Source organism: Nipponia nippon, unplaced genomic scaffold, assembly GCF_047370975.1.
Source record: "Nipponia nippon isolate SJK-2023a ecotype South Korea unplaced genomic scaffold, ASM4737097v1 scaffold_5, whole genome shotgun sequence".
Classification (NCBI taxonomy): Eukaryota; Metazoa; Chordata; class Aves; order Pelecaniformes; family Threskiornithidae; genus Nipponia; species Nipponia nippon.
Window position 1 is genome coordinate 51,964,783 of NW_028262369.1, and position 26,909 is coordinate 51,991,691.

The following is a 26,909-nucleotide window of genomic DNA, read 5'->3' on the forward strand; positions in this document are numbered from 1 at the left end:
AGGGGGAAATCTCCGCAAAATAAAAAAAAAAAAAAAGCGCAAGATTTTTTTAAAGTAACAGGTATCTGCTGTGTGTGGTTTTCTTTGGAGGCGCTGAGCAGGATGGTGCCGTGCTCTGCAGAAGCAGGCGGCGCGGAGCTGGTGGGGTGGGAGCTCCACGTCCAAGGCAGCAATGCCTCTGCACCCCTCTGCTCCGCGGGTGTCAGCCAGCAGGAGCCTCCGAGGGGGGAACCAAACCGGCAGGGCCGTGTGCTCCTGCTGCTGTCGGGTTCCAGGCCGGGGCCTGGGCCTTTCACCCCACCTGGGGAGAGGAGAACAGCTACCGCCAGAGCGCTTTGGCTGCAGAATCACGGGTGTCTGCAGGAAGGTTTGGTGGCCGGGCAAGCCGTCGGTGCTGCTTTAAGCTCAGAGTAAAAATAAAAAGCATCTGGTGCAAAAAGAACCAGCAGGTTTGGGGTTGGCCCTTATGCTCCCAGTATCTTTTTTTTTTTTTTTTTTTTTTCAAAACACACAGGCTTGGGGGCTTTGGATGTCTGTGACTTCTCCTGGGGCTTTGAAGGTCTGCAGCTCCTCCTGGGGCTTTGGAGGTCTGGGATTTTGGAGGTCCATGACTTCTTCTGGGACGTTGGAAGTCCATGACTTCTGCCGGGATTTTTGGAGGTCTGGGACTTCTGCTGGGATTTTGGAGGTCTGGGATTTTGAAGGTCCATGACTTCTGCTGGGATTTTGGAGGTCTGTGACTTCGGAGGTCCGTGATTTCTCCTGGGGGGGGGATGGGTTGCCTGTAAGTTACTCTCAGGGCAGAAAGAGGCAAAGGCAGCCGGGCTGGGCCAGGCAGCCCCGGCAGCCCTCCCGCCACCGCATCGCTCCGCAGCCCTCCCGGTTTTCCAGGGATGCGGGCAAAAAACGGAGGAAGCGGAGGAGGGGGGAGGCGCGGGGCCGGGGCTACCGGGGCTGCCCGTGCCGAGCCGCGCCGTGCCGAGCCGCGGCGCGCCGAGCCGCGCCGTACGGGGAGGCGCCGGGCCCCGCGTCCCCGCCCCTTGCCGCCGCCGCCGCCGCCGCCGCCGCCGCCCGCCCGGCCGGCGCTGGGAGCGCGGCGCGGGGCTCCAAGATGGCTTTGGCCGGGCTGTGCGCCCTGCTCGCCGGGTGCTGCCTGGCGGCGGGCAGCGGCCCCGCCGAGGCGGCGGCGGAGGCGGCGGCCAAGGAGCTGGAGTGCAAGCTGAAGAGCATCACGGTGTCGGCGCTGCCCTTCCTGCGGGAGAACGACCTCAGCATCATGCACGGCTCCTCGGCCGCCGAGCCCAAGCTGCTCTTCTCCGTACGGAACGATTTCCCCGGCGAGATGGTGGTGGTGGATGACCTGGAGAATACGGAGCTGCCTTACTTCGTGCTGGGTGAGCCTCCGGGCGGGCCTGCGGGCAGCGCCGGTACGCGGCGGGTCCCCTCTCCTCCCCGGCCGGCAGCGGGCCCCGGCTGCGGGGCTCCTCCCTGCGGCACCGGCGTGCGGGTGCCCTGCAGCAGCTCGGCCCCGCTGCCCGCTCGCCCCGCTGCAGCGTCTCGGCAGCGGCTGCGGCTGCGGCAGCAGCGGGCTGGATGCCGTGGGGGTGCTGCAGGCCCGGGGCGCTCGGTGCATCCCCGGGTTGTCACCCGCGGGGCTTGTCTCCAGCTCGGTGCACGGCCACCGGCGGCTTGTGCTGGCAGGAGGCCCACAGCCTGCTTCCAGTGTGGCTGGCTGGAGGTGGGGGTTTCTGCATTGTCTGCCCCCAAGCAGAGTCACTTTTCCTGCAGCCCGGTGGAAAAATACTCCGGTGCCCAGCGTTTCCCATCCCGCCTGTATGTGCTGTCTCCAGTACTCCTGTCCCCAGGTTTTAGGCTTTGGCCTGCTCACATGGTCCAGGTGGTTCCCACCTGCTCTAGCCAGGCCTCTGCACTTCACCCACTGTGTGAGGCACATCTGCCCAAATCTGATGGGCTTCTTCAGTTTTCATCCACCAAAAAAGCCAACAATTTGCTCCTTTGTTTATGCTGGGATCAGAGCAAGGCCTCTGCCACTTGTGCGCAGGCACCCGCTTGCCTCCGTGCCGCCTGGAACAAGTCACTGAGATTTTTAATTTTTAGTGATATTTGTGCAGAATACCAGTTTCCTACCACCGCCTGCACGTAACCCCCTGCCCTGGGCAAACACTGCCATCGCTTTCCTAGCAGCCCCGCTGTGGCTGTGCACACCTCCTGCAAGCCTTGCCCACCCATCGCTGCTCCTGCAGCACCTTGGGTGCCCTGTGAAGTTCTTAAAATGCCACCCTTGTCTGGACATTGTCCCAAAAATGAGGCACTGGCATGTTGCTTTGCATGGCATTGCCTCTCTGTGCCACCCTTTTGTGTGGACAGAGCATAACAGTGGCTCCAACCTGGTTTTTCTCCCCAGCGCTTCATCACCTCCCTGGCCCCCAGGCCCTTCTGTGTGCAAAAAAGCTCCCAGTCCTGGGTGCTGCGTGGGCTCGGGGCAGCGCTCACCGCTGCTTGGGCATCCCCCTTCTCCCGTGAGAAAGGCAGAGGCAGGCGGGGGGCTGTTGATGCCGTTGGAGGGGGATGTATGGGGACACCCAGGGATGACTTGCTCAAGGCCAGGGGCTGTGCAGGGAGGGGGCAGTGGGCTGTGCTGCCCCCCCAGCCCCTGGTCCAAGCCCTGTGCTGCGGGATGCTGCAGCGGAGGCCGGGAGCGTTGCTGTGGCAACAGGGCGGCAGAGCGGCAGATGCAGGGGACGTGCAGGCATGGCCGCCAGCCCCGCGCCGCCTTCACACCCCAAAGGCGACATGGGTGCTTGTCCCCTCTCCCCCTCAGACCTGCTCCCAGGGAGCTGGACCCCAATGGGCCCCAGGGCCTGGGATGCTGCCAGCAGGGAGCATCTGGGCGGGGATGTATGGCTTTGATCGGGCGGGGGTCCCCGGGCATGGCCCCTGGCTGGTACTGCGGGGATTTCCCCCAACATTTTTCAAATCCATGAGGTGCCATATGCTGGGCAGCACAGGAAAGGATCCACCCGCCCTGACAGCCCCCGCTGCACCCAGGGCTTGCACTGATGATGCCGGGCAGGGGTTTGCTTTCACCTCCTTCTGCTTATGGCCACCGGACAAATATGAGGATGGCTGGCCCTGTGTCAGAGCACCCTGATGTCCTGGTGGTGGCCGGGCTCTTCTAGGCGTTGCCACCTTGGACATTGGTCCCTTGAGAGCCTGTGGGTCCGCGGGGCTGCGCCAGTCCCCGGCACACAGGGGTTTGGGTTGTGGAGACACGGAGGTCGTCCCAGTACAAGTCTCCCGCTCCAGGATGCTGGGGCTGGGGGCTGGACTGGCAGGACAGGGCACCTCACGGGCCCCCTGCTTGCCAGGGTTTTGGCTTGGTGACTCCTGGGAAATGCCATGTTACATCTCCCTTCCTCCCATGAGACAAGGGCTGGCTTCGAAGCTGGCATGGCCACTTTGCCATGTGTGGGTATTATTATTGTTGTTGCTGTTGTGCTGCTTTGCCATGTGTAGGTGTTGTGGTGTTGTTGTTGTTGTTGTTGTTGTTATTATTATTATTATTATTATTATTATTATTATTATTATTATTATTATTATTATTATTATTATTAGCCTGGGCATGCCTTTGCATGGCGGAAGCCCTGAAGTGCGCAGAGGTCTTGCAAGACCCAGACTTAGTAACTCAGAGGCTGCATCCTCTGGAGCCAGAGACCCCCCAGCCCAAGAAACCTGTGGGGCAGAGAGCACCACTGCTGGTGCTGCGCACTTGGTGGGGACATGGCCATGTTGGGTCGATGTGTGGAACTGGTTTCGGCGGCTGTTTGTGTTTCCACAAGGCTTGTGTGTGGCTGGAGGGTGCATTTGAGCATCCTTCCAGGAACCTGGCTTCACATGGTGCTGACTGCACCGTCCCTGGGAAACCCCAGTCCCATTAATTGTGCCCACTTTGTTGAGTTTGAACGTACAATAGTGTGTTGGAGTGGTGGATAATCCCCACATCCACCTCTGTGCCTCCGAGCCAGGTCTGGTTTGGGGTGTCTCTAATGGGGAGGGAGCTGGGCGACTGCTCCTTCTCCTCTTGGTGGTTTTCAGATCCAGGGCCCGTGTACAGGGAAGGGGTTCCTGAGGCGGGGGGAGCTGCCCCGCCAGCTGGCAGGGGCTTGGACCAGACCCCAAGGTGCTGCCCCCGGGCTGGGGAGGGCCTGGGTGTGGGCTTTGAGCACTGCGAAGGGCAGGTGGTGCTTCACGGGTGCTCCTGGCAGCAGCACGTTGGGTCTGCCATGTGGGCTCTCGAGCAACTCACTCAAGGTTGCTCCGTGCCTCAGTTTCCCCACAAGGATGGCAGGACTATGCAGGGAGGTGGCTGCGGCAGGCTGGGACTGCAGCGGGGGAAGGGGCGAGGGGAGCAGCCAAGAAAGGATCAGGATCAGGGAGCCCAAGGGTATCTGGGTGTCATCCCCCTCCAGCCCTGGCTGTCCCCCTCAAAACTCCCCTAAATAATTCAAGTGCTTTCAAGCTTGGCTGGCATTCGTGGAGACCGGCGTGTGTGGTTTCCCCTGCCTTGGTGGCACCTCCTTGCTGTGGTGGCCAAGCCAGGCATCCCACTGATGGGCACATGGATCAAGATTTTCCCCCCAGCTAGAGATGTGCTGGGGTCTTCGGAGAGCCACGTATGTTGCTTGCTAAAAATAGGGTTCTGGGGGGGTGGGTTGAACTGGGCACCCCAAAAATGGCTGTCACTCCCCACCCCTGATGAGATGCTCTGGTAACATAATCAACTTAATGATGAGCATGGAGGTTGTGGGCATCCCCTCGCTGGTGGTGGGTGGTGTGGCAGGGACTTTGATGGGCCCCCCCTGAACCAAGCTCTGCTGGGGTTCACCTGTGCCAGCAGGGACGATGGGGACTGTCTGCCCGACCTCGGGGTCTGTGGGGGGTGGTGGGAAAGTCATGCCTGGGGACTGGCATCCATCCCCTTCGTGCGTTTTCTTCTCCCCACTGCGGGTAGCGGTGAGCTGCGGCTCAGCTGGGGACTGGGGGGGATGCGCTTGCTTTGGCTTGCCCTGATCTGCTGCCCTGTGGCTTTAGCTTTATATTTATCTTTACCCAAGAGGGTGAGGCAGCACTGCTCTGCATGCACCATTTTTGGGTCTCATCCCACCTCGCAGCCGTCCCAGTGCCAGAACCGGGTGTGTTGAATGTGTTGGTACTTGGCCCTCCCAAATGTGGGGACCCTGTGGCTGCTGCCACGTTCCTCCAAAAGCAGAGGGCTATCTTTTGGGATTACTATCCCTGGTTTATGGTGAGGGGAGGCACTTGAGCAGGGCTTTCAGCTGCTTCGTAGCTCCCTTTGCTAACAAACGGTGTGTGTTTTAACTGCGCTGGCCGCCTTTTTGTGCACGTGCTGCCTTGCTGCCTGCGTTTACTCAAGAGCAGCTCAGTGGCACGCAGTCCCCACGTGCATCGCCTTTCACGCTTGTACCCATAAAAACTCACATGGTTTTATATGCATGACCTCAAAGGGACTCTGACACCATCCCCCCATTTTGCTGCGATGTTTTTTCCCACCTCCTGAATTTTCAGGAAGCGGTGAGGGCGTGGGAGCAGGGATGGGGCTGCTTTCTGGTGTGCGCTGGGCTGCCTGCCTTTAAAAGCACCCAGTTTCATCCTGCTTGAAATCAAGGAAACCTCCATTTGAAACGGTCACCTTTCATCTCATTTTGTGTTTGTTGCATTAGTTGTATTTTTTCCTGAAGGGAGGCCAAGTCTCGGTGGTCGGTGGCCATTAAGAAATGCTAATTAGCAGCTCAATATTCTCTGTCCGCTAACCTTCACACCCCCTTCTTCCTTGCTGCTTGGCTCGGCAGCATCCAGCTGCATTTGATATGTCATTAACTGGATTCACACTCCTGCGGGCTGCTAATTTTTTTTGGGCCCCATCCTTCACAGGTTACAAACAGGCGAGCAGGGTATTTATTAGCATCCTAGCTTCCCTTAGCCCCTTGGGCTCAGCAGAGATTTGCAATGCAATTAAAAACTGCGCAGAAGACGGTGTCTTTGACTCCTTCGCCCAAGTAACGCACTAGAGATTTGAAAAGTGAAGTCTTGAAATTCAGTTTTGTGCATAAAAGGGACTTGAGGAATGAGAAAGCGGAGCTGATGGGTCAAACCCGTGCTTTCTGGGTGCTGGATAATTCAAGTTCTTGAAATACCGGGTGGTTTCTCATATCCTGTTTTCTTTTTCCCGAGTGTGGAGGAGCTGAAGGAGCTTTTTCTGTCTCCCCGGTTTCCAGCCCAGCTGCCATGCCCTGAAACAGGGGCAGAGCAGCCCCGCGTCCCCCAACTTCCCCCGCTCCCTATCACCCTCACGGGAGCCTTGGCAGCAGAGGGTGGGAGAAGGTTCTTAACTTCAGTGGCTTTAATAGATTATCATAAACTCAGGCCTTAATACAAGCTGTCATGATTTCAAATTATCTTACTTTTAAATTAAATAGATTCCTTTTTAAATACAAAATCAATTCTAATTTTGTAGAGGGGTGAGATTTTTCAAAGGCACCGATGAGCTGGGCATATTTAACTGCTCTTGAATATTTCTCCGAAATATCTAATCCATTTTTTTTTGTTAAATCTCTGCTAAGCTCTTGACTGTGCTGGTGGATACTCTGGCCATGACTTCTCGGGGTTAATAACGGGGGAATAGCACGGGGGGTTGTGGGGATGCGAGACGGACCGCCACGGGGACGCGGGCTGCTGCTAATCGGCGTGATGGGACGCTGGTGTGCCTGCCCGCCCCAGCTCTCCTTCCAGGCTGCAGGGGGAGGCGGTGAGATGTGACACCCGTCGGCTCTCATCCTCATCCCACACATCTCCGCGCCGCTGTGGACTACAGGAGGTGGTGTCCCCCCGCCATCTGCCCTCGACCCCTGGCTCCTAAATGGCCCTGGAGGAGGGAAGCAGGAGCCAAGGGGCTGCAGGATTGTGTTATCCCTTTTTTTTTTCCACTTCTATGTCAAGTGAGAAGAACATCCCATTGTTTTTTGTTGGGGGTTGCTTGGCCCCAGTCCTCTCGCTTGGGTCTCGGCACTGGTTGTGGGTCCCAAAGCTGGTGGCACACAGGGTAGCTCCTTGGTCCCAGCGCTCTGTGGTGGGAAAAGGGGTCTCAGGGTGTTGTGGTGCTGGTCGCCAGCTCAACTTCTTTTCCAAGGGAGGCGAGGGCACCCCAGTATCACCAGTGGAGCTCCCCTTCCCCGTCATGCGTCCCCATCCTGTGAGACCAGGGCACGGCAGAGGTCTGCAGTGGGACTGGTCCCATGGTGAGACCCACAGCATCGCTCCGGTGCGAACCTTGCACCTGGAAATAGGTGTAATGGCAAAATAATGAAGCAAATATTAAGAAATTCTTAAGTACCTGGAGAATAACCGAGTTAAATTATACCAGAGGAGCTCAATTGCCTTGCTTAGATTGATTGAATTACTAAATGAGCCTGACTAATGGAATGGAGTGGATATATTGGACTTTTACTCAAGATCCTGAAATAATTTCTCTAATAAGATTGTGAGCCATTAATTGAACTTGGCTTTGATCCTGGACACTGTCGCATGCACTGAAACCTGGCGGTATGATCTATGCTGCTGCGTGCCTGGCCGAGGGGGCGGCTGCCGGCACCTCCCCGCCGGGCAGCTTGGAGGGCAGCCAGGAGGTTCACCCAGGGGGTCCCAACGCACCCATGCCAGGACCTGCCATGGGGAAGGGACCCCAAAATGCCCCATCCCGGCAGCTCTCCTGCCCCTTGGCAAAACCTGCCCTGGCAGTGGGATGTGCTGAATTCCCTTGTGCTGCCAGCAGCTGATCACCTGGCCAGCATCCTGTTGCTGTGGGGTGAATTTGAGATGGGTGCTTTGGGGTTTACATCTCCTGCAAATCCAGGGGTGCCACCTTCTTCCTGGAGTGGTTGGTGCTAGTGGTGGGATGTTGTCTGTAGCATTCAGACCACTGTCGGCTGCCCAGTCTGTGGTGTGAGATGCTTCCCTCCCCATCGCTTGCTTCCTCATTTTTTCTCTGTCAAACCTGGCCCATCACTGAGACCTCAGCGCTGCTGCGCCTCCTTCGCCCCCAATGCTTTGATGCTTGCTTTTCACACTGGATGCGTCCCCTTGGGTGCTGGCAGCAGAGGCCAATATGTGCCCCAAAGGGTACCACCAAGGCCTGGGGGCTTGCAGAGCTTCCAGCAAAGTAGAGAGGGACCTGCTGAGGGGAGGCATCCTGACCTGGACCTGCCCTGGAGCACCTGGTGGGACATGACAGGCTCATCTAATAGGCTTTGGGTGCAAACTGCTGGTGGGACCCTATTCCTGCCCTTGCTCTTGGCCATGCAATGTAAACCTGACCTCTCCACATCCCTTTTCCAGCTGAAGGATGGGGCCAGAGTGAGTAAGGTGACCTGCTCAGAGCCACTGAAGCACTGAGCGCACCCCCCATGCCTGGTCACATACTCTCCTCCAGGTGATGGAGCCCAGCACCACCCTCAGCTATGAGCAGAGGCAGCCTTTGAAACCCAGCGGCTGGGGTGGAAAATGCTACAGGAAAGTGGGCAGCATCCCTGGGAGGAGCATGGGGTCCCCCATGGCCAAATCAGGGGTGACCGAGTCTTAGGAGGGAAGCATAGGGTGCACATCCCCATCCTTATGGACACCTTGCCCCCATGCTGTGCCCATTGCCGACTGGCTGCCTTACTGGGAGTGGAGGTTTCAGGGGCACGGCGGATGTAGAGGGCCTCTTGTATATTTTTTCTTAACCAAGGAAAAAAAACCCAAGAAACAGGGATTTAGTTTCTGGGAACCCGTTGCCACAGCAACCGCGCATCCAGCCGGCACCAGCGGCAGCAGGGCTGGGAAGGGATCTCACTGACCCAGAAAGCAGCGGGGGAGCGGGCCGTGGGGCATTTCAGTGGTGGGTGTCAGGGTCTGGCAGTGCCCGACAGGGTGGGCACGGGACTGGCGCTCAGCCAAGGGGGCTGCGGGGGCCTGGCCTCCTGTTTCGGCTGGATGTGCGGAGTGATGCTCCCAGCTCTGTTTAATCACTCCCAGCCTTAATTTCTCAGACTGCTTCCTGACGGAGACGCTCAGGCTTGCTCCCATTCCTGTGCCAAGACTTGTCCCAGTTTCAGGGGCCAGGCTGCCCTTGTGGGTGCTCCTCGAAGGCCCCCAAAGCTTTGCAGACATGATTTACCCCCAGGAATTGCCTGTGGTCCATGCGGTGGAGGGGACCCTCAGGCAGCTGCACACCTCCCTGACGCTGCTATCTCACCTCTACCCTGCTCTTCCCATGCTGGCGGCATTTGCTCCTGGGCTGCAGCCCATTTACCTACCATTTTTTTTTTTAATGGTTGCTTAGCCAGCTAAATGGAGGCTCTGAAATCATCTCTCCTGGAGTCTCGCTGCAGAGTGGTTCTTCAAATGAAGGAATTTTTGCCTGGTGGGATTAAGGCAGCAGCTCTGTCATTAAGACTGGTTGTCCTTTTACCTGCAAATTGCTGGGTTCTGGCTTCTCTGCAGCCAGCCTGGCTGTGGCCAGCAGCTCACCCCGAGCAGCAGTGCTCTGGAGGCTGGAGGATTTGTCTAGATGAGGGAAGATTTTTGTTTGCCAGGTTCTGGCCGCCCTGCTACGGCTTAACGCTGAGAAAGTGCCTGGAGGAAAGCATCCTCTGTTCCCGCGTGGCATGTTGGTATTTCTGATCCTGTTTTGCTGCCCTGGAGCCAGGGGATGCTCAAGATGGATGCTCACCCCGCGGCACAGGTGCTGGGCTCTTTGGGGTCTGGTTTGGGATGTGGTCTAAGCTGACCCCGTGCTTTGCTTTGCTGCAGGGCCTCATTTGCTGGTGATGGGCATGGGTAGGAGTCTGAGTCTGTCCCCTCTGCTGTGTCCTGTCTGCAGAGCCTGAGATGTGCTGGGGAACAGGCAGGGGCTTTTTCACCATCGATAATTGAAGGGGGGGTAAAGGGTCCTTGAGACACCCTCTGTCTGGTGGTGGCACATCGGTTGCAGAAGTTTGGGGTCCATGGCCCCGATTCAAGAGGAGACATGGTCCCTTTCCTGGCCGGCTCTGAGGCACTTCAGTAATTAGGATGACTAACGAGCGTAGCAGAGCAAGCAGCTATGGGAGATGCAGAGAGCTGGCTTTGCTCCCGCAGGGAGCTGATCCAGCTGAAAACTAACCTGGTGGAAGAAGGAAGTTGTAGAAGGATTGGAGAAGGCAGCAGGAGATGTTAAGGAGACCCTGCCCATGCCCTTGCGTGGACACATCGTTTCTGCTTGGCCTGGCAAGGGCTGTGTTGCCTTGGGAGTGCTCCCTGAATTGGATCTGGAGTCCAAGCGAAACCATTGCCTGGCTGCTGGCACCCTTTGGGATGGAGGTCTGCCTGGTAGGCAGGGGGAACTGGGCACAGGCAGGATCTTGACCTTGTTTTTTTGGGGCGACACCTTCTGTTCCTCTCTCCTGCACCCCTACCCTCCTCCCCTGCCAAAAAACCTGGCCACGATGTCACCGTCACAACACAGTGGCTGCCTGGGAAAGCAGATATTAGCAACCCCGAAATATCCCAGGGACAGGCTCTTGTGCGATGGGAGACAGTTACCATGGAAACCTCCTTCAAATAAAAAAAAAAAAAAAGAAAAAAACCCAAAATTTAAAGCAGCCCTTGTAGCTCGGAGGAACTGTAGACCTTATTATGGGTTTTGGCAAACCCCCCTTTTTCTTTTATTTGTTCCAGCTAAAAGCTCCAGGAGACAAGGCAACTAATTTGAGCATCCCAAGGGGAGCAAGGTGCTGGGAACCCACGGCCCGGGCCGGTGGGCTCTCGGTCCTCCCCAGTGCCACTGCCTCGCAGCCACCAAATGCCCTCCCATAATGGGGTTTCTCCACCACGAATGAAGCAGCAGGGTGTTTTTTTAGAAGAGGCAGCTTAAGGCTTAAAAACCCCCTTCCTAGCTCCGTAGTTGGAGAGCTGGGGGGGGGGGGGGTTGGTGTGAATGAAAGGTTCAGGGCGCTGCAGGAGTGAGGATATGGAAAACGACTGCAGGGCACAGCTCCAGCATGGGGGCGGGCAGCTCAGCGCAGGTCGGGGTGATTTGTCTTTACGTGTGTGGCATCAGGAGGCAGTGCCCTTTCTCCTGCCGAGAAGGGCAGCATTGTGGCAGGAGGCCTCGTGCGGGGATCGGCTACCCAGCTTTGGTGGGGAAGGGGAGATGCCTGGGAGAGAAGACATTGCTCTCCCAAATTTTCTTGCCAGGGTCAATTTTGCAGCTGTGGCTACAGGGTCCCGGGGGGGCTAATTCCAGCTCAGTGTGGACTTTAAATTGCTGCGGTGCTCTCAGCCCATCCGCTCCCCTAATGATGTCCCCAGTGTCTGCAGCCGCTGGGAAATCTCCTGGAAAGGTCAGGTTTGGACTGGAGAGCCTGCTGTGCCTCCCACTGCCCCGGGCCGTCCCTGACCTCCTCCGGGCACTGCTTTCCCAGTGGCCGTCAGGCCAGTGTGGAGCTGTTTTCCCCATCCCAGAGCTGCATCTCCCCAATCTTTCCTCTATTGCTCAGCCAGAAATAGCTGGGCTCTGGCTTTCACCACTTTGGGAGAGCTCTGGAGAGGAGCAGCGGTGAGACTCAACAGCCGTCACGCTGCCATGGAGCTGCTGTCTTTCTTGCTGGCAAAAGGGACAAGGGAGTTTGTCTTTGCAGACATGACACATGTGGCCCGGGAATTGGGGGGGATTAGAAATGTCTCTGCCAGGCCGCGAGCTGGGAGCTGCAGGGGTCTTGTTCCAGCTCACGCCAAGGCACAGCTTTAGCCAGGCTGGGATGCGTGTCCAAGCATCTGCAAACAAAGCAATGCCTGAAACATCCTTCCAGGGAAAAATCAAGCCATTTCATTAGCTTTTCAGCAGGAGCTGCTCTCTTTCCGGGTGTGCCGTGCTCCTGGTGTACTCAGACCTGGTGGGCAGAAGTAGCACAGCCCCCTCGGTGGATGGCAGAGAGGAGTGCATCGCATGCATCGAACCTGCTTAGTCAACCTTCGACGTGGGCTGGCTTCCACAGCTTTTTATTATCACGTTTCCCCCTTTTGTTGCTTGTTGAGTAAAGCACACGGCTGGTTAACAGTCGGAGGACTCAGCCGCAAGCCGCCGGCCCCGAGCATCCCCCCGCAGTCCCCCTACACCTGCTGGCACGAACTGGTGTGAAGGGGTGTCCCATGGGCACTGGGGCTGGGGGGTGAATGAGAGATGTGGAGGTTCCCGGGATGGACGTGGTGCACATCTTCCCATGGGACGGTGGTGGCGTGGTCAGCCTGGGCTGGATCCAGCTGCCTCCTCGTAATTAAAGCTCAGCACCAGGGAAGAAGGGCTTTTCACGTACTGCAGGATGAAAGGCAGCATGCATGTGAAATGCAGCTGTGCCAGCAGTGGGAAAGTGTCGGGATGATGGAGGGAGGGCAGAAAAGGAAGGACCACAAGGTGGGAGGAGAGGCGTGATGGCAGGAGGTAGAAAATAACCAGAGGGGCCACGCGAAAGCTGAGGGATGTTAGGAACAGTGATGGAGGGTACTGGCAGAGCCGCTCACCGCAGGTGTGAGCTGTGGCATCCCTGGTGGCTTCCTGAAGCTGCCATGCATGGACCCCTGTAAAGCACCCTTTGGAGCTAATCACCGCAGGAATTAATGGCTGGTTTCACAGCGGGTGGCAGCATTCTTGTCCTGGGAATAGCGCTGCAGAGGCCGTGGCTGTGTATTTGGTGGGTTTCTGGCCAAGGAAGGGAGGAGGTAGCAGGCTGGCCAACTGAATCCCAGTCTTGGCAACAGCCAGAGCCTGTGGGGATAAAGCAAAGATGTGGCCGTAAATGCAAGAGTTTGCAGTTACCCAGTGCTCAGAGTCTGGCAGGGCTCTTTGCTCTCGAGATACCGAAAACGCAGCTCACTCCTCGCCTTGATTTAATTTTGTTTGCTTACAGAAATGCTGCTTATTTGCTAACATGGGGTGCTGCTTCCCTTTGGCGCAGGAGGAGCAAGAGGCATCAGCCCCTTCCTCAGAAACCCCCCGGTCACAGGGGTGCTGCCCTGGCTGGAGCAACCCTCGGCACTTTGCTGGGCTGGAGCATCCCGGCTCCATCCCCTTTTTTCTGGCCATCCCAGATTTTAGCCCTAGACCAGGAAAATAAGTAAATTTTCCTCCTTTTTTTTTTCCATGTGAACAGGAATGAACTTTCTGCCCATGGTTATGACATTGGGGTTTCCTTTTCCCTGCCAAGGGCACGAGCCCTGCTTGCAAAGACAGGCAGGTAAATACAGGCAGGGCCGTACTGCTGTGCGATCGCATTAAAGCTGATGGGTGCTGAAACCGAAGAGCGGCGTTACATAATTCGGACTGCAATGCAGAAGCACTTGCTTAATTTTTAATTATCCAGTTACCGCACGTACGTAGCGCTCAACCTGGGAAGCAGGGTTGGCCCGTGGGCACGTGCGAGGGGGCCTGGCTGGCAAAGACGATGGGAAAGCCTTCTTTCGTGTTCCTGTCCCTCCCAGCATGGCGGGAAGAAACGTGTCCCCATGGCACAGGCACGCATGGCAGGAGCGGGGCTGAGCCATGGCAGCTGAGAAGGATGATCTGCAGCCAGCCCCCGGACTGAGGGTTGTCCTGTTGAGCAGTGGGAGAAGGCTTGCAGGTCTGCAAAGGTCTTTGAAGTTTCTCTGTGTCGCAGTGTTAGATAAATGGAAGACACTGTGGTTGCTTCGCATCTGGATTTCCCGTAGCTGCTGGTAAAAGAGCCCCGAGTGCCTCCTGGAGTGGGTTTGTTGGGATGTGGAAGAAATGGTGAAGGAGCTGCTGTAGACCTCAGCTGTGAAGAACTGTTTCTTCCCCTCCCTATTCTCCCCTCTTTCAAATCCCCACTCTGCACTTTCTGTCCTTCCTACAAAGGCAGCCACCTCAGAGGAGCTTAGGCTTCAAAGTTCCCAAAATAACAAAGGTTAAAATAAATTAAAAAAAAAAGAGTCTCTGCAAGATCAAGTCAGTGCCCCACTTGCAGCCAGGCTCAGACCTTCAAAGTGGCTGCAAAGAGCCCCCCATGGTGTCTGCGGTTGGGCATCTCAGTGCCCATCTTCATCTTCCTGAAGTCACGGGAAATTTGTCAGTAGCCAGGATGAGATCACAGGTAATTGCATCCATTGAAAGCGGCGGGGGGATCCTGCTGCTTTTGCTGCCTGTGGGGACAACCTGGAGAAGGTCTCTCATGGAGGAGAGGGTCATGGTGGCTGCGGCGATGGGCAGGTCCATGCGGGTGAGATGGGTGTCCCTGGGGCTGTGTCCTGCACCTGCCCTTCCTGTCCCCTGGCCAGGCAGATGGGCAAACAGCTCCTCGCAGGGAGGCTCTGTGCTCAGCACAGTGCTTTGTGCCTCTGCTGGCTCCCCTGATTTATATAGATCGTCAATATGACAATTATATACACCTGCAGATTTAATTACCTCCATTTTCATCAGGCGGCGACAGATTTATGCCTCTATTCAGTTCCTGTAAATCTGAAACAAGCTTGACTAGACCCAAAAGTCCTCCCATTGATCACTATGCACTGGCTGGTCTCTGGCCCTCTTGACAAGCTCTTCCTTCAAGAGTGATAAATTCAAGATGCACAGTCAACTTTTTCCCCTTCTGCATCTTTCTTCCTTCTTCTTTTTTTTTTTTTTTTTTCCTTCTCCTCGTTATTTTTCAAAGCCTCTCCACAAACTTGAAAACGGAGCTTGAAATCAGGTAAGAGTTCCCAAGTACCAAAGAGTTTATGACATTAGGCTGCAGTTGGCAGTAGCCCATGCCTGCCTTCTCCATCCTGTTATGGCGCCACCAGTGAAGATTCATCCTACTCCCAAGACAAGCATCGGTCTCTCCAGGGGAGGTGGAAGGAAGAGAAGGACCACCTCTTGGAAAAACCTCTTGGCTCTGCTGTTGGCAGGAGAGCGGATAGGATTATTTTGGTCCTGTTTCACCCCCTGGGAGGGCCACCTCATCTCTCTCATGCCCCAGAGGACAGGCAGGTCCTGGCTCTCCCCCGAGGAGATGAGGAACGAGCAGCCGTGCTCGTTTCCTGTGCTGAGCATGAGAACACCAAAATAACATCTAATTTGCCCAACCTCTTGGCCTCAGCGCAACGAGCACTTAAACAAATTACTCTGTAGGAGCGGGCTGAAGTTTACCCTTGAAGTGAAGTCCGTGTCATCACTGTAATGCATCCCCTCGCCTCCCCTGCCTGTCCCACCACCGCCGCTGCCTGACCTCGCCTGTACGATATGCTCCAATGTCTTGCTAAGTGCCTGGCAGATGGGCTGGAGTGGCCGGCCATTACCTTCTCTGCCAGCCCATGATGGATATAAATAGCCCTTTGCCTCCCTGTGAAAATTGCTGGCTGGCTTGGAAAGCTGAAGGTAATCTTGGCAGGCGTCTTGGGTCAGTAGGGTCTGATGGCACGGGCGGCTGGGGTTTGGAGTGGAGGAGTTGCTGGCTGGGTGGTGAGAGGCTGTCTCAATGGGAGGGAGCTGCCTTGGGGTCTCCTTCACCCAGCACGGCAGTGCCTGGAGGAGCAGAGGGTCTCAGCTGCCCCTGAAGGGACACGTTGATGCGGGGTGCATCCTCAAAGGGTGGCCTGGGCAGCATCTAGCTGGCTTTGCAACCACCTTCCATCCCCAAGACACTGGGCAGTGTGGGGGAGAGCATTTTTGTGGTCCCTCGACATCTCCGGCCATGGCAAGCAGCTGATACTTCGGGGAAAAAATGTAAAAACCACAGCATATATTGCGTGGCCCTTTCCCTACTGCCAAGGTGTGTGCTGCAGGGATTTCTTGAGCTGGGATTTGCCTCTGGGCTGTCTGGCTCAATAGCCGCTGGTCTTCCCTGAATTCAATTCCTTTCTCAGTGCTTTCATACTTTATGGTGGATGAAACAGAGCCTTTTGTTAGTTTTTACACTCCTAACTCTTGCAAAGTGAGAAATAGTGAATAATCATTGCCTTTGCCACTGCTCCGCTGGCTTAATGATTTTATAGGCTTTTATCATGTCCCTGCTCAGGTATATGTTTTCCTTGCTGAGGTGTCCTAACGCAGTTGGTTTCTCCTCTCCAAAAAGCCGTTTGTGACATCTCATCTTCCTTGTACCCCTCCCCTGAACCTTCCTAGCTCTGCCTCCTCCGTTATGAGATGGCTGACCTGAATATCACTTGCAGGATTCAAGATCAGTTTGCTTTCACCAAAGTTGAATTTCACCTGCCCACTTCCTTGCCCACTTCCCTCCAGCACTTCACAGCTTTAGCTTTGTGGAGACTAAATTTAGCGTTGGTGACCAACTTTGTCATTCACCTCCTCTTCCAGAGCGTTTCTGAACAGCTGAGGTCCTGACAAAGATCTCTGTGGGGCTTCTTGGTAACCTCCTTTCATTTTGAAAACTAACCTTTTATTCCTTCCCCACCTGGTGGGCTTCAAGAGGACTTTCCCTCTTATCCCAGCCCCACTTCAGCGCTTTGGGAAACTTTGAGGGTGGATTTTGACATGGACTCTTTGAAACGAGTCCATCAAACTGGATCACCCTTATCTACTGGATTACAGTGTTGAGTGACCCATATTTATCCACGCACCTTCCGGTTCCTCTAACAAACTGTCCAGGACAGAGGTAGGATTTACTGGTCTGTAATTTCCATGATGCACGAGAGCTTTTTTAAGAGACTGGGGTCTCCTCTGCCAAGTTTTGCTCCTCCAGTTGCTCACCCTTTCTGAGTGATAGCTGGTGTGTTGGTGGAGTTCAGCAGCTGTCCTCCTCCACTGCTCGTAGGTGAGCACCATCTGGGCTGAGGGGTTCGTGTTCTCCATCTCACCGATTTGCTGGGAGGCGATTTGGTCAGGGCAGTAATTTTCCATGGCTGATTGGGAGCTTCTCCATCATTTGGGCTCTTTCCATGGAGACCTGGACTTCCTTCTGGAAGAGGTGATGTGATGGCATTGCAGGGTGGGATATCAACTAGAAATGTCATCCTTTCTGGGATTTAAATATCAACCTTGCATCTCATAAGTTGTCACACATCCTCGTTATTTTGCTTTGGTCACTGTTGTGGGGTGGGGCTTTGGGTTTTTTTTTGCATGACCATGTCTCCCAAGTGTTGGTCCAGGAGGTGGATTTGTCTCTCTTCCCACATCTCCTCTGTAGTTCACAGTTATGGCAGATGGGACCAAACTAACAAAATCAAACACCAGTGAATGTCCCAGCCTGCTTGTTGCAGCCACATACATTAGCCAAGTTTTTCCCAGTTTTTGGTCAAAATTGACAAATGCAGTGGAAAATGTCCTCGAAGCGGACATCGCACAGGTGTAGTTGGGCACATCCTTGGGTCCGCAGGGAAGAGTGGGGCAATGGGGCACATCATGTTGTAAGGTCAGCAGCTGCAGGGCAAACTCAGTCGACTCAGACCCATTAATGATGAATCAGTGTCCTTCGCTCTGCAAATGGCCACGCGGCACAATGTCACTCCCAGAGTGATGAAGGGTTTTGTTGTTAAAGAAAGGGATGAATTAGGGCCGTGGCATATTTGGGACAAAAATCCCAGTTCAAGGCTAAAGTGTGGCTACAGCTTTGAAATGTAACTCCTTGATGACCTTCCCAAAAGCAAAGACACCCTACGTTTCAAGGAGAAACCTGGTTGGCTGTCAGCCTTGCTACAACAGCTAATGGCTTCACGTGTACCAGCCCCATGTGCAGATGTCATGGTGGGGCGATCTCTCTGACCTAGACAGAGAGTGGCTCTAGATACAGTGGCTGGCTTTTCCTTGAGCCTTTAGGTTCTCCCATGTCTATGGGTCTTTCAGAAATTTTGCCCAAGGTGCCCTGTCCTGTGAAGCAGATTCCTAGTAGGTAAAGTGAGGTTTCTGTTTGCTGGTATGGAAAAGCTGGATTGTCTTGAAAAGGCAGAATGACCTGCAGAATGACCTACAGAATGAGCTGGTTTTCCTACCTTAGATAGGAGACAGGAAAAAAAATGCAAATAAAATATGGATAGTCAGTGAAGAATGTGATTTTTTTAAATGGGTCCATAAAAACATGAATATCATCCCATGAAAGATGTGTCACTAAAACCTCAAAAGTAAAAATGAGTTAAATATCAGGATATGCGTTTTGACATCTGAATTGATAGGAATCAAGGCCTGAGGTCCCCACAGAGAGTGTGAGTGGCTCATGGTGGGAAGGTCTTCTGAGTTACTTTAGACATTGGAGATTCTTGGAGGAGTGCAAGGCCAGGACTTGCTTTAGCTGAGTTAGAGCCCTGTGTGCGAGGTTTAGACATGGAGCAAAAACCTTAGCTAATGGGGAGCTTAAATAAAAACACAGTCAGGTTCCAGATGGAAAAAAAGCCAGGTTTAAATGTTAACGAGGAAATGTAAGTCCAAGTCAAAATCTGCGCTCTGCTGTATGAAATGAGTCTGCAGAGACGGGCATTATGGCAGAGTTCGTTTGACTAATCGGAGGCGTCTATTGGTGCAAAACGCTTCCAAATGGAAAGGAAAATTGTTTTGCCTTTTTTTTTTTCATCAAAATGCTGGTGTGCGTTTTTAAGGAGAGTTGCTCTCTTTGTGTGCCATGATGCTGGGTCTCGGCAGGGGGATGAGGATGTGGGAATGGGTCCATGCCGGTGTTGGGCTCGGGGGCCACAGTTTTGACGTTGCACCAGCTCAGGTGCAGAATTGGGCTGCGATGGAGGTGTTGCCTCCCAAAACTGGGAGATGCAGAGGTGTTACCTCTAGAAGGACTGGGTTTTCTTTGGGTGGGACAGCTGTCCCTGTGGAAATGAGGTTATTTAGGATGATCAATAATGAAGCAGGCATAAATCCACCCACATCCAGCAACTTCATCTGGACTTTCATCCTCTCCTCAGTTTGCTCCTCTACAACCTTTCCTTCCCCCCTCCCTCCCCTCGCAGATGGTCTGGGAGGGGAACAGCCGCGGCCGTTATGTTGAAAGCATCAGCCGGGGTCCTTAGAGGCTGCTGCTCCTGTAGATATGAAGGACCTGGGCCACATTTGATACCAGGTGAACGCAGCACAGCCTAATTAGTGATCCCCTACCGTTATTAACCCCTGACTCAGGCAGGCTATTTTTTAACAGAGGTGCAAGAAGTTAATACTAGTGCTAATGGCTTCATATCCAAGGCCTTAATGAAAGCCATGCAGGGACCAGGCCTATCATCAATATCTTTCAAACTTTGAACTTGAAATTATCCTTTCCCCCCCTGCCTTTCTTTTTTTGGCTTTCTGCCCACTTTCCGGCCTCCTCTGGGGTCTCCTGGCCTGGCAGTATGAGCTGGCCAGCAGGGTTGGGACCTGCCAGCCCCATGGCAGAGCTGAGTCCCTACGGCACCCAGATAAATGGCCCCAGTTGGCTACATGGGTCACTGTAGCATGTTCCACCAGGTGATGAGATGTCTGCTTGGAGAGCAGTGGAATGCATTGGACTGGGAGAAGAGAGAGCAAAGAGATGCTGTGTTAGGGAAGAAGCTTGGTCTTGGTCTTTATCTTGTCTTGGTCTTGCTTGAACCAAACTCTGGGAGAACTTCACAGGTGCAGGAAAGCATTTATATGTATAATTTTTTCAAGTAGAAATGGGGTGGGATATGGGCAGCTGGCGTGTTGCTAAGACCCTTGAGGAGAGGAGGTCCAAGGATGAAGCTTGCTCATCCAGGTGCTGCCTCAAGAGCCTTTGCCCAGGGCAGAAGCAGAGATGGTGGAGCAGCGTTGTCCTGTGGTGGGATGGAGGGGTCATAGCCTGCCAGTTTGGGGTGATGGCAGTTGATTTCTGGGATGTTTTCCTCTGTTTCTAGCACTTCTGACTTGTGTACGATGCAGCTGCAGGGTCATGTCGTGATGCCTGGTGGGATAGGATAATGCACTCAGGCTCTGTGGCTGGATTGTGCTCTTTTAAAACAAGAATCCATTTTTTATTGAAATACATTTTTCTTTTTAAAAATAAGCCTGTTTAAATAAATTTGAAATTATGACAACCTATTCTAAGGCTCAAATTTACTATAATCTATTAATCATTTAAATAACTTCCATCAAGAAGTCCTCCTCAAATATTAATGAGCTGAAGGGTGCTGCTTTTTCAATGATATGTCAGATCAGGGGGAAAACATCTTTAACTCTAGCTTTCTAAATGTCACAATGTCATATACTTAGTATCTATTATTTTCACTCTTTACAATGGAGCAAATGCTGGTATTTACATTTTTCCAAATGTCAGTACGTTGAGTTCCTGTTGTGCATAAAAACTCTTGCCTTAATTACTCCTAATTTCACGTTAGCAGGCAGGTGCAGGGAGAATATTTTCTTCCCTTTGAGCTAGTTCATTTGAAGTTGAGAAGCCATGGGGAGCTGGGAAAGCAGGAAAGCTTGTTTTCCCCTTTCAGCCCATGAATAAAGACCAGGTGGGAGAGGAGGAGATCTGCTTTCTCAAACCCTCCCGGCTCCCAGAACCAGCTTTTCAAAGGGGATCCGTGTGCCTAAACACGCAGCTCAGCAGTTAGAGGGAATTTCAAAAGTGCTTCTGGCTTCCTAGATGCTTTAACTCCTCTCGGTTTTGCTTCCCAGTGGCATCAAGGAGAGCTCAGCATCTCTCTACTTGGGACACTCGAAGCGCACTGATTACCGCCAGAAATATGGCCCATGCTGAGCAGAAACAATCTGCCAATTCGCTCGCTGCGGCTAATGTTTCTTTTGATTAATCAAATCAGTTTGGGAGGATGAACCTGGTTCCTGATGCAGATTCCCCCCCCCCCCCCCCCCCGGTAGCTAGCTCACTTAAGGCAGCCTAATGAAATTAATTAACAGTAAATTTAAAATGTTGTTTTTCGGCACTGTAATTGAATTCCGGTTTTCATTTGAAGGCAGCATGAAACAAGCAAAATAAAGATCACAATTTGCAAAGTGAGCCGGGCTCTTTACAATTGCCATCAAAACACACAGCTACAAATGGGATGGAGTGGACAGGTCTGGCTGGACTGTTCCCATGGGGCAGAGACACGAGGGAAAGCTGCGTCTTGCTGGGAAGCACATCACGTTTTTAATGGTCATTCCAACAAATGCAATTGAAGCTAATATTTTCAGGAAAAAAAACTAACGGGCAACTGGCAGGCTCGAGCTGATGGCTGAGATCAAGGTGATCTGAAATGGTGATCAAGGTGATCTGGTCTGAGATGGAGGTGATGGTTAAAACGGTGCCCGTCTCTCCTAGGGATATGCTGGTGTCGCCCCCCCACCCCCGTTTTGCTAAGCCTCAGCCATGGGATGTCCCTGAAACTTTCGAGTCAGCCAGGTGAATTTGGTTTGATTCAGCATTCAGCATCCTGCGGCATGAGTCAGGAAAGTTGGGGTGTTTGGGCAGAAGGTGTGGGTACGTCTGCAGATCTCAGGGCTGTGTCCTGTGTGGGAAGGTACAAAATGTGGCTGAAGACTGAAAACCTCAGACTGCATCTCAATCAGAGCCAGAACTGCAGGTGCGATCGCAGCCATATGCATGTTTCTCTGTTCACGAAGGACGGGGAAATACTTCCTGTTTGCAATAATTTAGTGCCATGATCCCAATGATTCCATTAGTGCTGCTGAGAAGACGACCTATATCCTCTGCCCCGCCACGGCTGGAGCCGTGTTTAACATGAAGCATGTGGGTGAAACCTGGCTGAATTAGGACTGGAAGGATGCTGCCGGGCTCCCCGACTCTGGCCCCAAGATGCTGTCAGTAAGTGCTCTATCCCTGCACCGCACCTGCATTTTTGGAGGGCCCCACACCTGGAATTTACCCAGAAATATGATTTTACTCCACTTTAACCCTTCAGGCTGTGGGTCATGTAGGGGCAGCCATGGTGCTGGCAGGACGTGACCAGAGGGAGCCTGCTGTGTGTGTCCCTTGGTCCCTCCACCCATTTTTTGGGAAGAGATGAATGTCCTCCATCACCCCTCTCCTCCATCGTGTTTCCCACATGACCAGCTTTGCTTTTGCAGAGATCTCGGGCAACACGGATGACATCCCACTGGTGCGCTGGCGGCAGCAGTGGCTGGAGAATGGCACATTGCTCTTCCACATCCACCACCAAGACGGAGCCCCCAACCTGCCTGGCTTCGACCCTACAGATGAGCCCCAGACTGAGTCAGCAGAGGAAGAGCTGAGGATCCTCCACATCTCTGTCATGGTACGTGATGGGAAGGTAGCCCCCGTTTAGGTGTTCAGAAACCTGTAGAAAATATAGGGGCTTTTGAATAGCCATATATTTCCCCATCTGGCTCCAGCTGTCCTAGGATGGGGAGATAAGCCCACTTTCGGGGGCTGGTTAAGATGCCCTGGGCACCTCTCCGAACCATGCTGCATGCAGGGTGCTTTCACATCGGGCTGCTTTAAACCTCTCCCTTAGTTTGCATTGCTTTGCAAATATGTTTGCAGGGGTGCCTTTATCCGCAGGGGGTGCTGGGCTTTGAAAGTCTCAACCACCTTAACCCGGGGTTAATTCTCATTGACTTTGTCGGGAGCCCTTTGCCCAGTGGATGGTGCCCAGCGCCTGCTGCTCTGGTGCGCGGCGGGTGTCACGGTGCCACTGGGCACTGTCACCATCGCTTTTATCAGGACGGCAGCCCCGTGGCCATGGTTTCGCAGCGTGCAGTAAGCAAGAGCATCCCGTGCACAGAGGCTGCATGGCTCTCCTCCTCCCTGCAGAAACACGGGGACAAGGTTTTGATGGCAGAGAAAGGAGGGTGAGACAGAGATCTGTGTGCTGGAGGCGGATCTGTGGTTTGTTGCTTTTTTTTTTTCCTTCTGTTGGAAAAAATCTGAAGAATCTGACAATTTTTGTGCCACTGGAAGATAATTAGCCGGAGACAATGTGTTGACGAGGCTGCAAACAGGCTGTTTAATGGTGCCTACCTTAATGAGAGCGTCAATAGCTCTTCCAGATTGCAGCCCCAGGCCAGGTTTCTCCTCCATCATTTGTGCTTGATTAGTCTCGAAGAAAAAAAAAAAATCACTGGCAAAGCCACTCCCAAAAAACATTTTGGACATTTTCGGTTTTTTTATTGTCCATTCCCAGCTGCTCCTGAGAGGGTGCATCACCTTGGGAGAGGCTGGCCCTGCTCTGCCACCTGGGTCTTGGTTTTCATGGGCACCACTGAATACCAAGACGGAGACAGGAGTGCCTGAAGCAAGGCTTATTATCGAGCTGATGAAAACGATGTCTTCAGCTCATCGCTCTCGTACCAAAATGTGTAAATACAGAAAGAATCCTCCCTCTCCCCCTTTTTCCCCATCACTCTCAGCTCCGCTCCAGCGGCACCCTTACTCCCGGACAAATAGAAGTTGGCTTTTGTGCCAGGAGTCAGGATCACGGAGAGTTTTCAAGGCTGATTTTCTTTCTTTCCCGTGTGGTTGCCAAGAGAAGAAATGTGAGCGAGGGTTTGTATCCGTCGTGACAGCAGTCCGCACGTGGACCGTGCAAGAACCACTCCCGCTCCTGCCCAGTGCACGGCTCCTCTTGCAGCCCATCCTACGAGTGCTGGGGGGTGAGGGGATGAAGGCAGAACAGGATTTCTGTGCTGCCGTGGAGAGGAACTGAGGGTCTGAGGTGGTGCCCTGACTCCCTCCAGCTAGCACAGGGTGGAGGATACTTAGTGCTGGTTTTCTTCCTCCCTTCGGAGCCTCTTGAAATCTCAAGTGGTCACAGGCTGCTTTTCCTCAAGGATAATTTAAGCTCTCAGACTATCAGGGCAGAAGAAAAACAGTTTCAATTAAATAACAGGTCTTTTTTGAGAACCCACAACTGCAGTCCTAAAGAAATGGGTGTCCACCTGACGTGAGCTCCAGCTTGGTCTCCCTTGTTTACCAGCACGGGTGTATGGCAGAGCTCTCTGGCGTTGGGGGATATAATGCGCATACGGAGGGCAGCAAAGGAAAGCCAGGAATGTCCTGGTATTAATCCTATCTGCTTGCCACTCCATCTGCAGGTGGACCTTTCCCCGGGGTGATATAGAGCTGTGACACGGGAGGCCATCTGCAGTGGGGATGGGGATAGCCCCTACTTATTTATGGATCAGAGGAACTCAAAGGGATTTGAGCATGATAGAGAACTGGGCCCTGACTTTACCACTAAAAAACTCAGAATGAGCATGGCTGGGCAGGAAGCCAGCGCCAGTTTTCAGCCCTGGCGAGAGATTTCCCATCCTCCCATCTGCCTGCTCCTGTCCAGAGAGATACTGCGTGCCAGCCAGCCCCCCCTCCTTCGCTGGACTGCTTGTCTCCTTAATCACTGGAGTTTCTTTGTTTTTTCTTTCTTTTTTAAAGAAAGTTTGGAAGGAGGGCTGGGAGGGTGCCTTCACAGCTCCATTATCCTGGGAATGAAAGAGGGTTAAACCGTAATGTCCATTAGAGATCTGTTTCCAACTGCCTCTCCTGCTTCTCATTCAATAATTCCCTTAATGTTTTGTCCTAATGGAGCAGATTATTACTATTATTTTATTTTATCAAGATCACCTATTGCATAGAAAAAAGGAGGAGGACCAGAGCCATGGATAGACATGGAGCTCTTACCTGGCTCCGCATGGTCTATTATTACTATTACTATTACTATTACTATTACTATTACTATTACTATTACTATTACTATTACTGGTACTGGTACTGGTACTGGTACTATTACTATTACTATTACTATTACTATTACTATTACTATTACTATTACTATTACTATTATTGTTATTATTATTGGCAGACTGGGCATAAAGGGACAGCTTGGGCTTTCATCTCACTGCCTCTATCTGTGTGCAGTGACAGTTGTCTCTGCAGGAGGGTGACCTTGGGGACAGTGGCAAGGTGGCAGGGCTGGGTGCAGTTTTGGGGTCTGTCCCTGCGAGGCAGGAACTTTTTCAGCCTCTTCGCCCAGGCGTTCCCCAAACAACGCTTCAGGGATCTGACTGTCTCGAGCCTTGATCTCCTTTAATCTGTGCTGCAATTTCTGCAAGATACCCTGGGAAAATCTCCCAAGATTGAGAGTGACAGCATGAAACCAGTTGGAAATGGGTCAGAAAAAGTTGCCTGTAGGAGAGTTTGCCTGGAATAAATCTGATCTCTGCTTTCAAAGACGTGTTGTGGGAGAGTGAAACAAAACACGCTCTGCTTTAAATGCTGCTTTTTCATGCCTCGGTGGTGACTTCAAAGCCGGTCCAGCTCAAGGCAGGCTTCAGCTGGGAGTGCTTGGCCAGTGCCAGGCGCTCCCTGTGCCAGCACCCTCTTATCGGTGTGACCGGGCTGCTCTTGCTGTTGCCTCTGCTTTGGCCACCCTGGAGCATCCCTGGTGTGTTTTCATCCCCAGGGGGTGGTTGGCACTGGTCCCCGGCTGAGCCCTACTCGCGTTTGTGCCCACAGGGAGGGATGATCGCCCTGCTGCTCTCCATCCTCTGCCTAGTGATGATCCTCTACACCCGCCGGCGGTGGTGCAAGCGACGCCGAGTGCCGCAGCCCCAGAAGAGTGCCAGCGCTGAGGCGGCCAACGAGATCCACTACATCCCCTCAGTGCTGATTGGGGGCCACGGGCGGGAGAGCCTGCGCAACGCCCGTGTGCAGGGCCACAACTCCAGCGGGACGCTCAGCATCCGCGAGACCCCCATCCTGGACGGCTATGAGTACGACATCACCGACCTGCGGCACCATCTCCAGCGCGAGTGCATGAACGGCGGGGAGGACTTCGCCAGCCAGGTCACCCGCACCCTGGACTCACTGCAGGGCTGCAATGAGAAGGCCAGCATGGACCTCACGCCAGGTGGGGATGGGACAGGAATCATGGGCTGAGCTGGGTCCTTTCCACCTCATCTTCTCTCCATCATTCCATGTTTTCCCTTGAGTGTCTTCCCCATTTCTCTGGGTTTTCATTGCGTGTGAGATGTTGGTGGCACACTGAAGGCAGTTCCATTGCTGGGGAGACCTTGCAGCTGTTTGAGAGTGGTTGCCATTGAGTGGGACGTGGATGGGACAACGCAGGGTGGAACTTTGAGGGGAAGGGCTGTGGTTCCTGTGGCCTGATGGAGAACCAGAATGGTGTCCCCTCTGAGCTCCTCCATGGTGCCCCCCAAAATTCCCTTCTATATAGAATCATAGAATCCCAGAATTTCCAGTGTCTTCTTCAGCTGAGGTTTTTAGTAGCAAAATTATACTTGCCATCAGTATGATTCAGAGTTAATGCTGTCTTCTGATCACCAGCAGGGATTCTTTGAGGCTTGTAACACACTTGCTTGTTGGCCATATTACCAGCTGAGCCACACAACTGGAACCTTCTCAACTGAGACATGTTTTAGGAAGACCATGGTGTGGTTCCTAAAGCTCTCTAGGCATTTTCTTTGCAGACCTGGGTATGCAGAAGTGTCCTGAGAGGCTGAATGTTAAATCTCAGCTTTTGGCTAGGCTTGGAAGAAGTGCTGGTCCCCTTCAGGCTTTGAGGAGCTTGGGAGGGTGCACTCGGGGCAGCTTGACCCATTGGCCACAGCACCCTTGTCACCTCATGCAGATGCTGGAGGCACATCCAAAGAAATCTTTCTCTTTCTTGTCTCCCTCCTTTTTTAAAATCTTTATCCCTGAAAGATTTTGCCTTCAATTCTTCCTGCTCAGGGAGCGATAACGCCAAACTGTCCCTAATGAACAAGTACAAGGACAACATCATTGCCACCAGCCCCGTGGACTCAAACCACCAGCAGGCCACGCTGCTGTCCCACACCTCCAGCAGCCAGCGCAAGCGCATCAACAACAAGGCGCGAGGTAGGGGAATCTCTGGGGCAGATGGGGTGCTCT

General features: G+C 53.5%; 1 protein-coding gene across 2 annotated transcripts in view; it reads left to right on the forward strand.

Moving 5' to 3' along the window:
• The first annotated feature begins 1,075 nt into the window (after positions 1-1,075).
• The window catches only part of ASTN1 (astrotactin 1), a 56,156-nt gene continuing 30,322 nt past the window's right edge, over positions 1,076-26,909 (forward strand). For both annotated transcript variants that reach the window (XM_009463596.2, XM_087733367.1), the window contains exons 1-4: positions 1,076-1,394; positions 22,091-22,278; positions 25,494-25,887; positions 26,730-26,876. In XM_009463596.2, the coding sequence (XP_009461871.2) occupies positions 1,112-1,394; positions 22,091-22,278; positions 25,494-25,887; positions 26,730-26,876 (1,012 nt within the window). In that variant the 5' untranslated portion in view covers positions 1,076-1,111. The remainder of the gene's footprint in view (positions 1,395-22,090; positions 22,279-25,493; positions 25,888-26,729; positions 26,877-26,909) is intronic.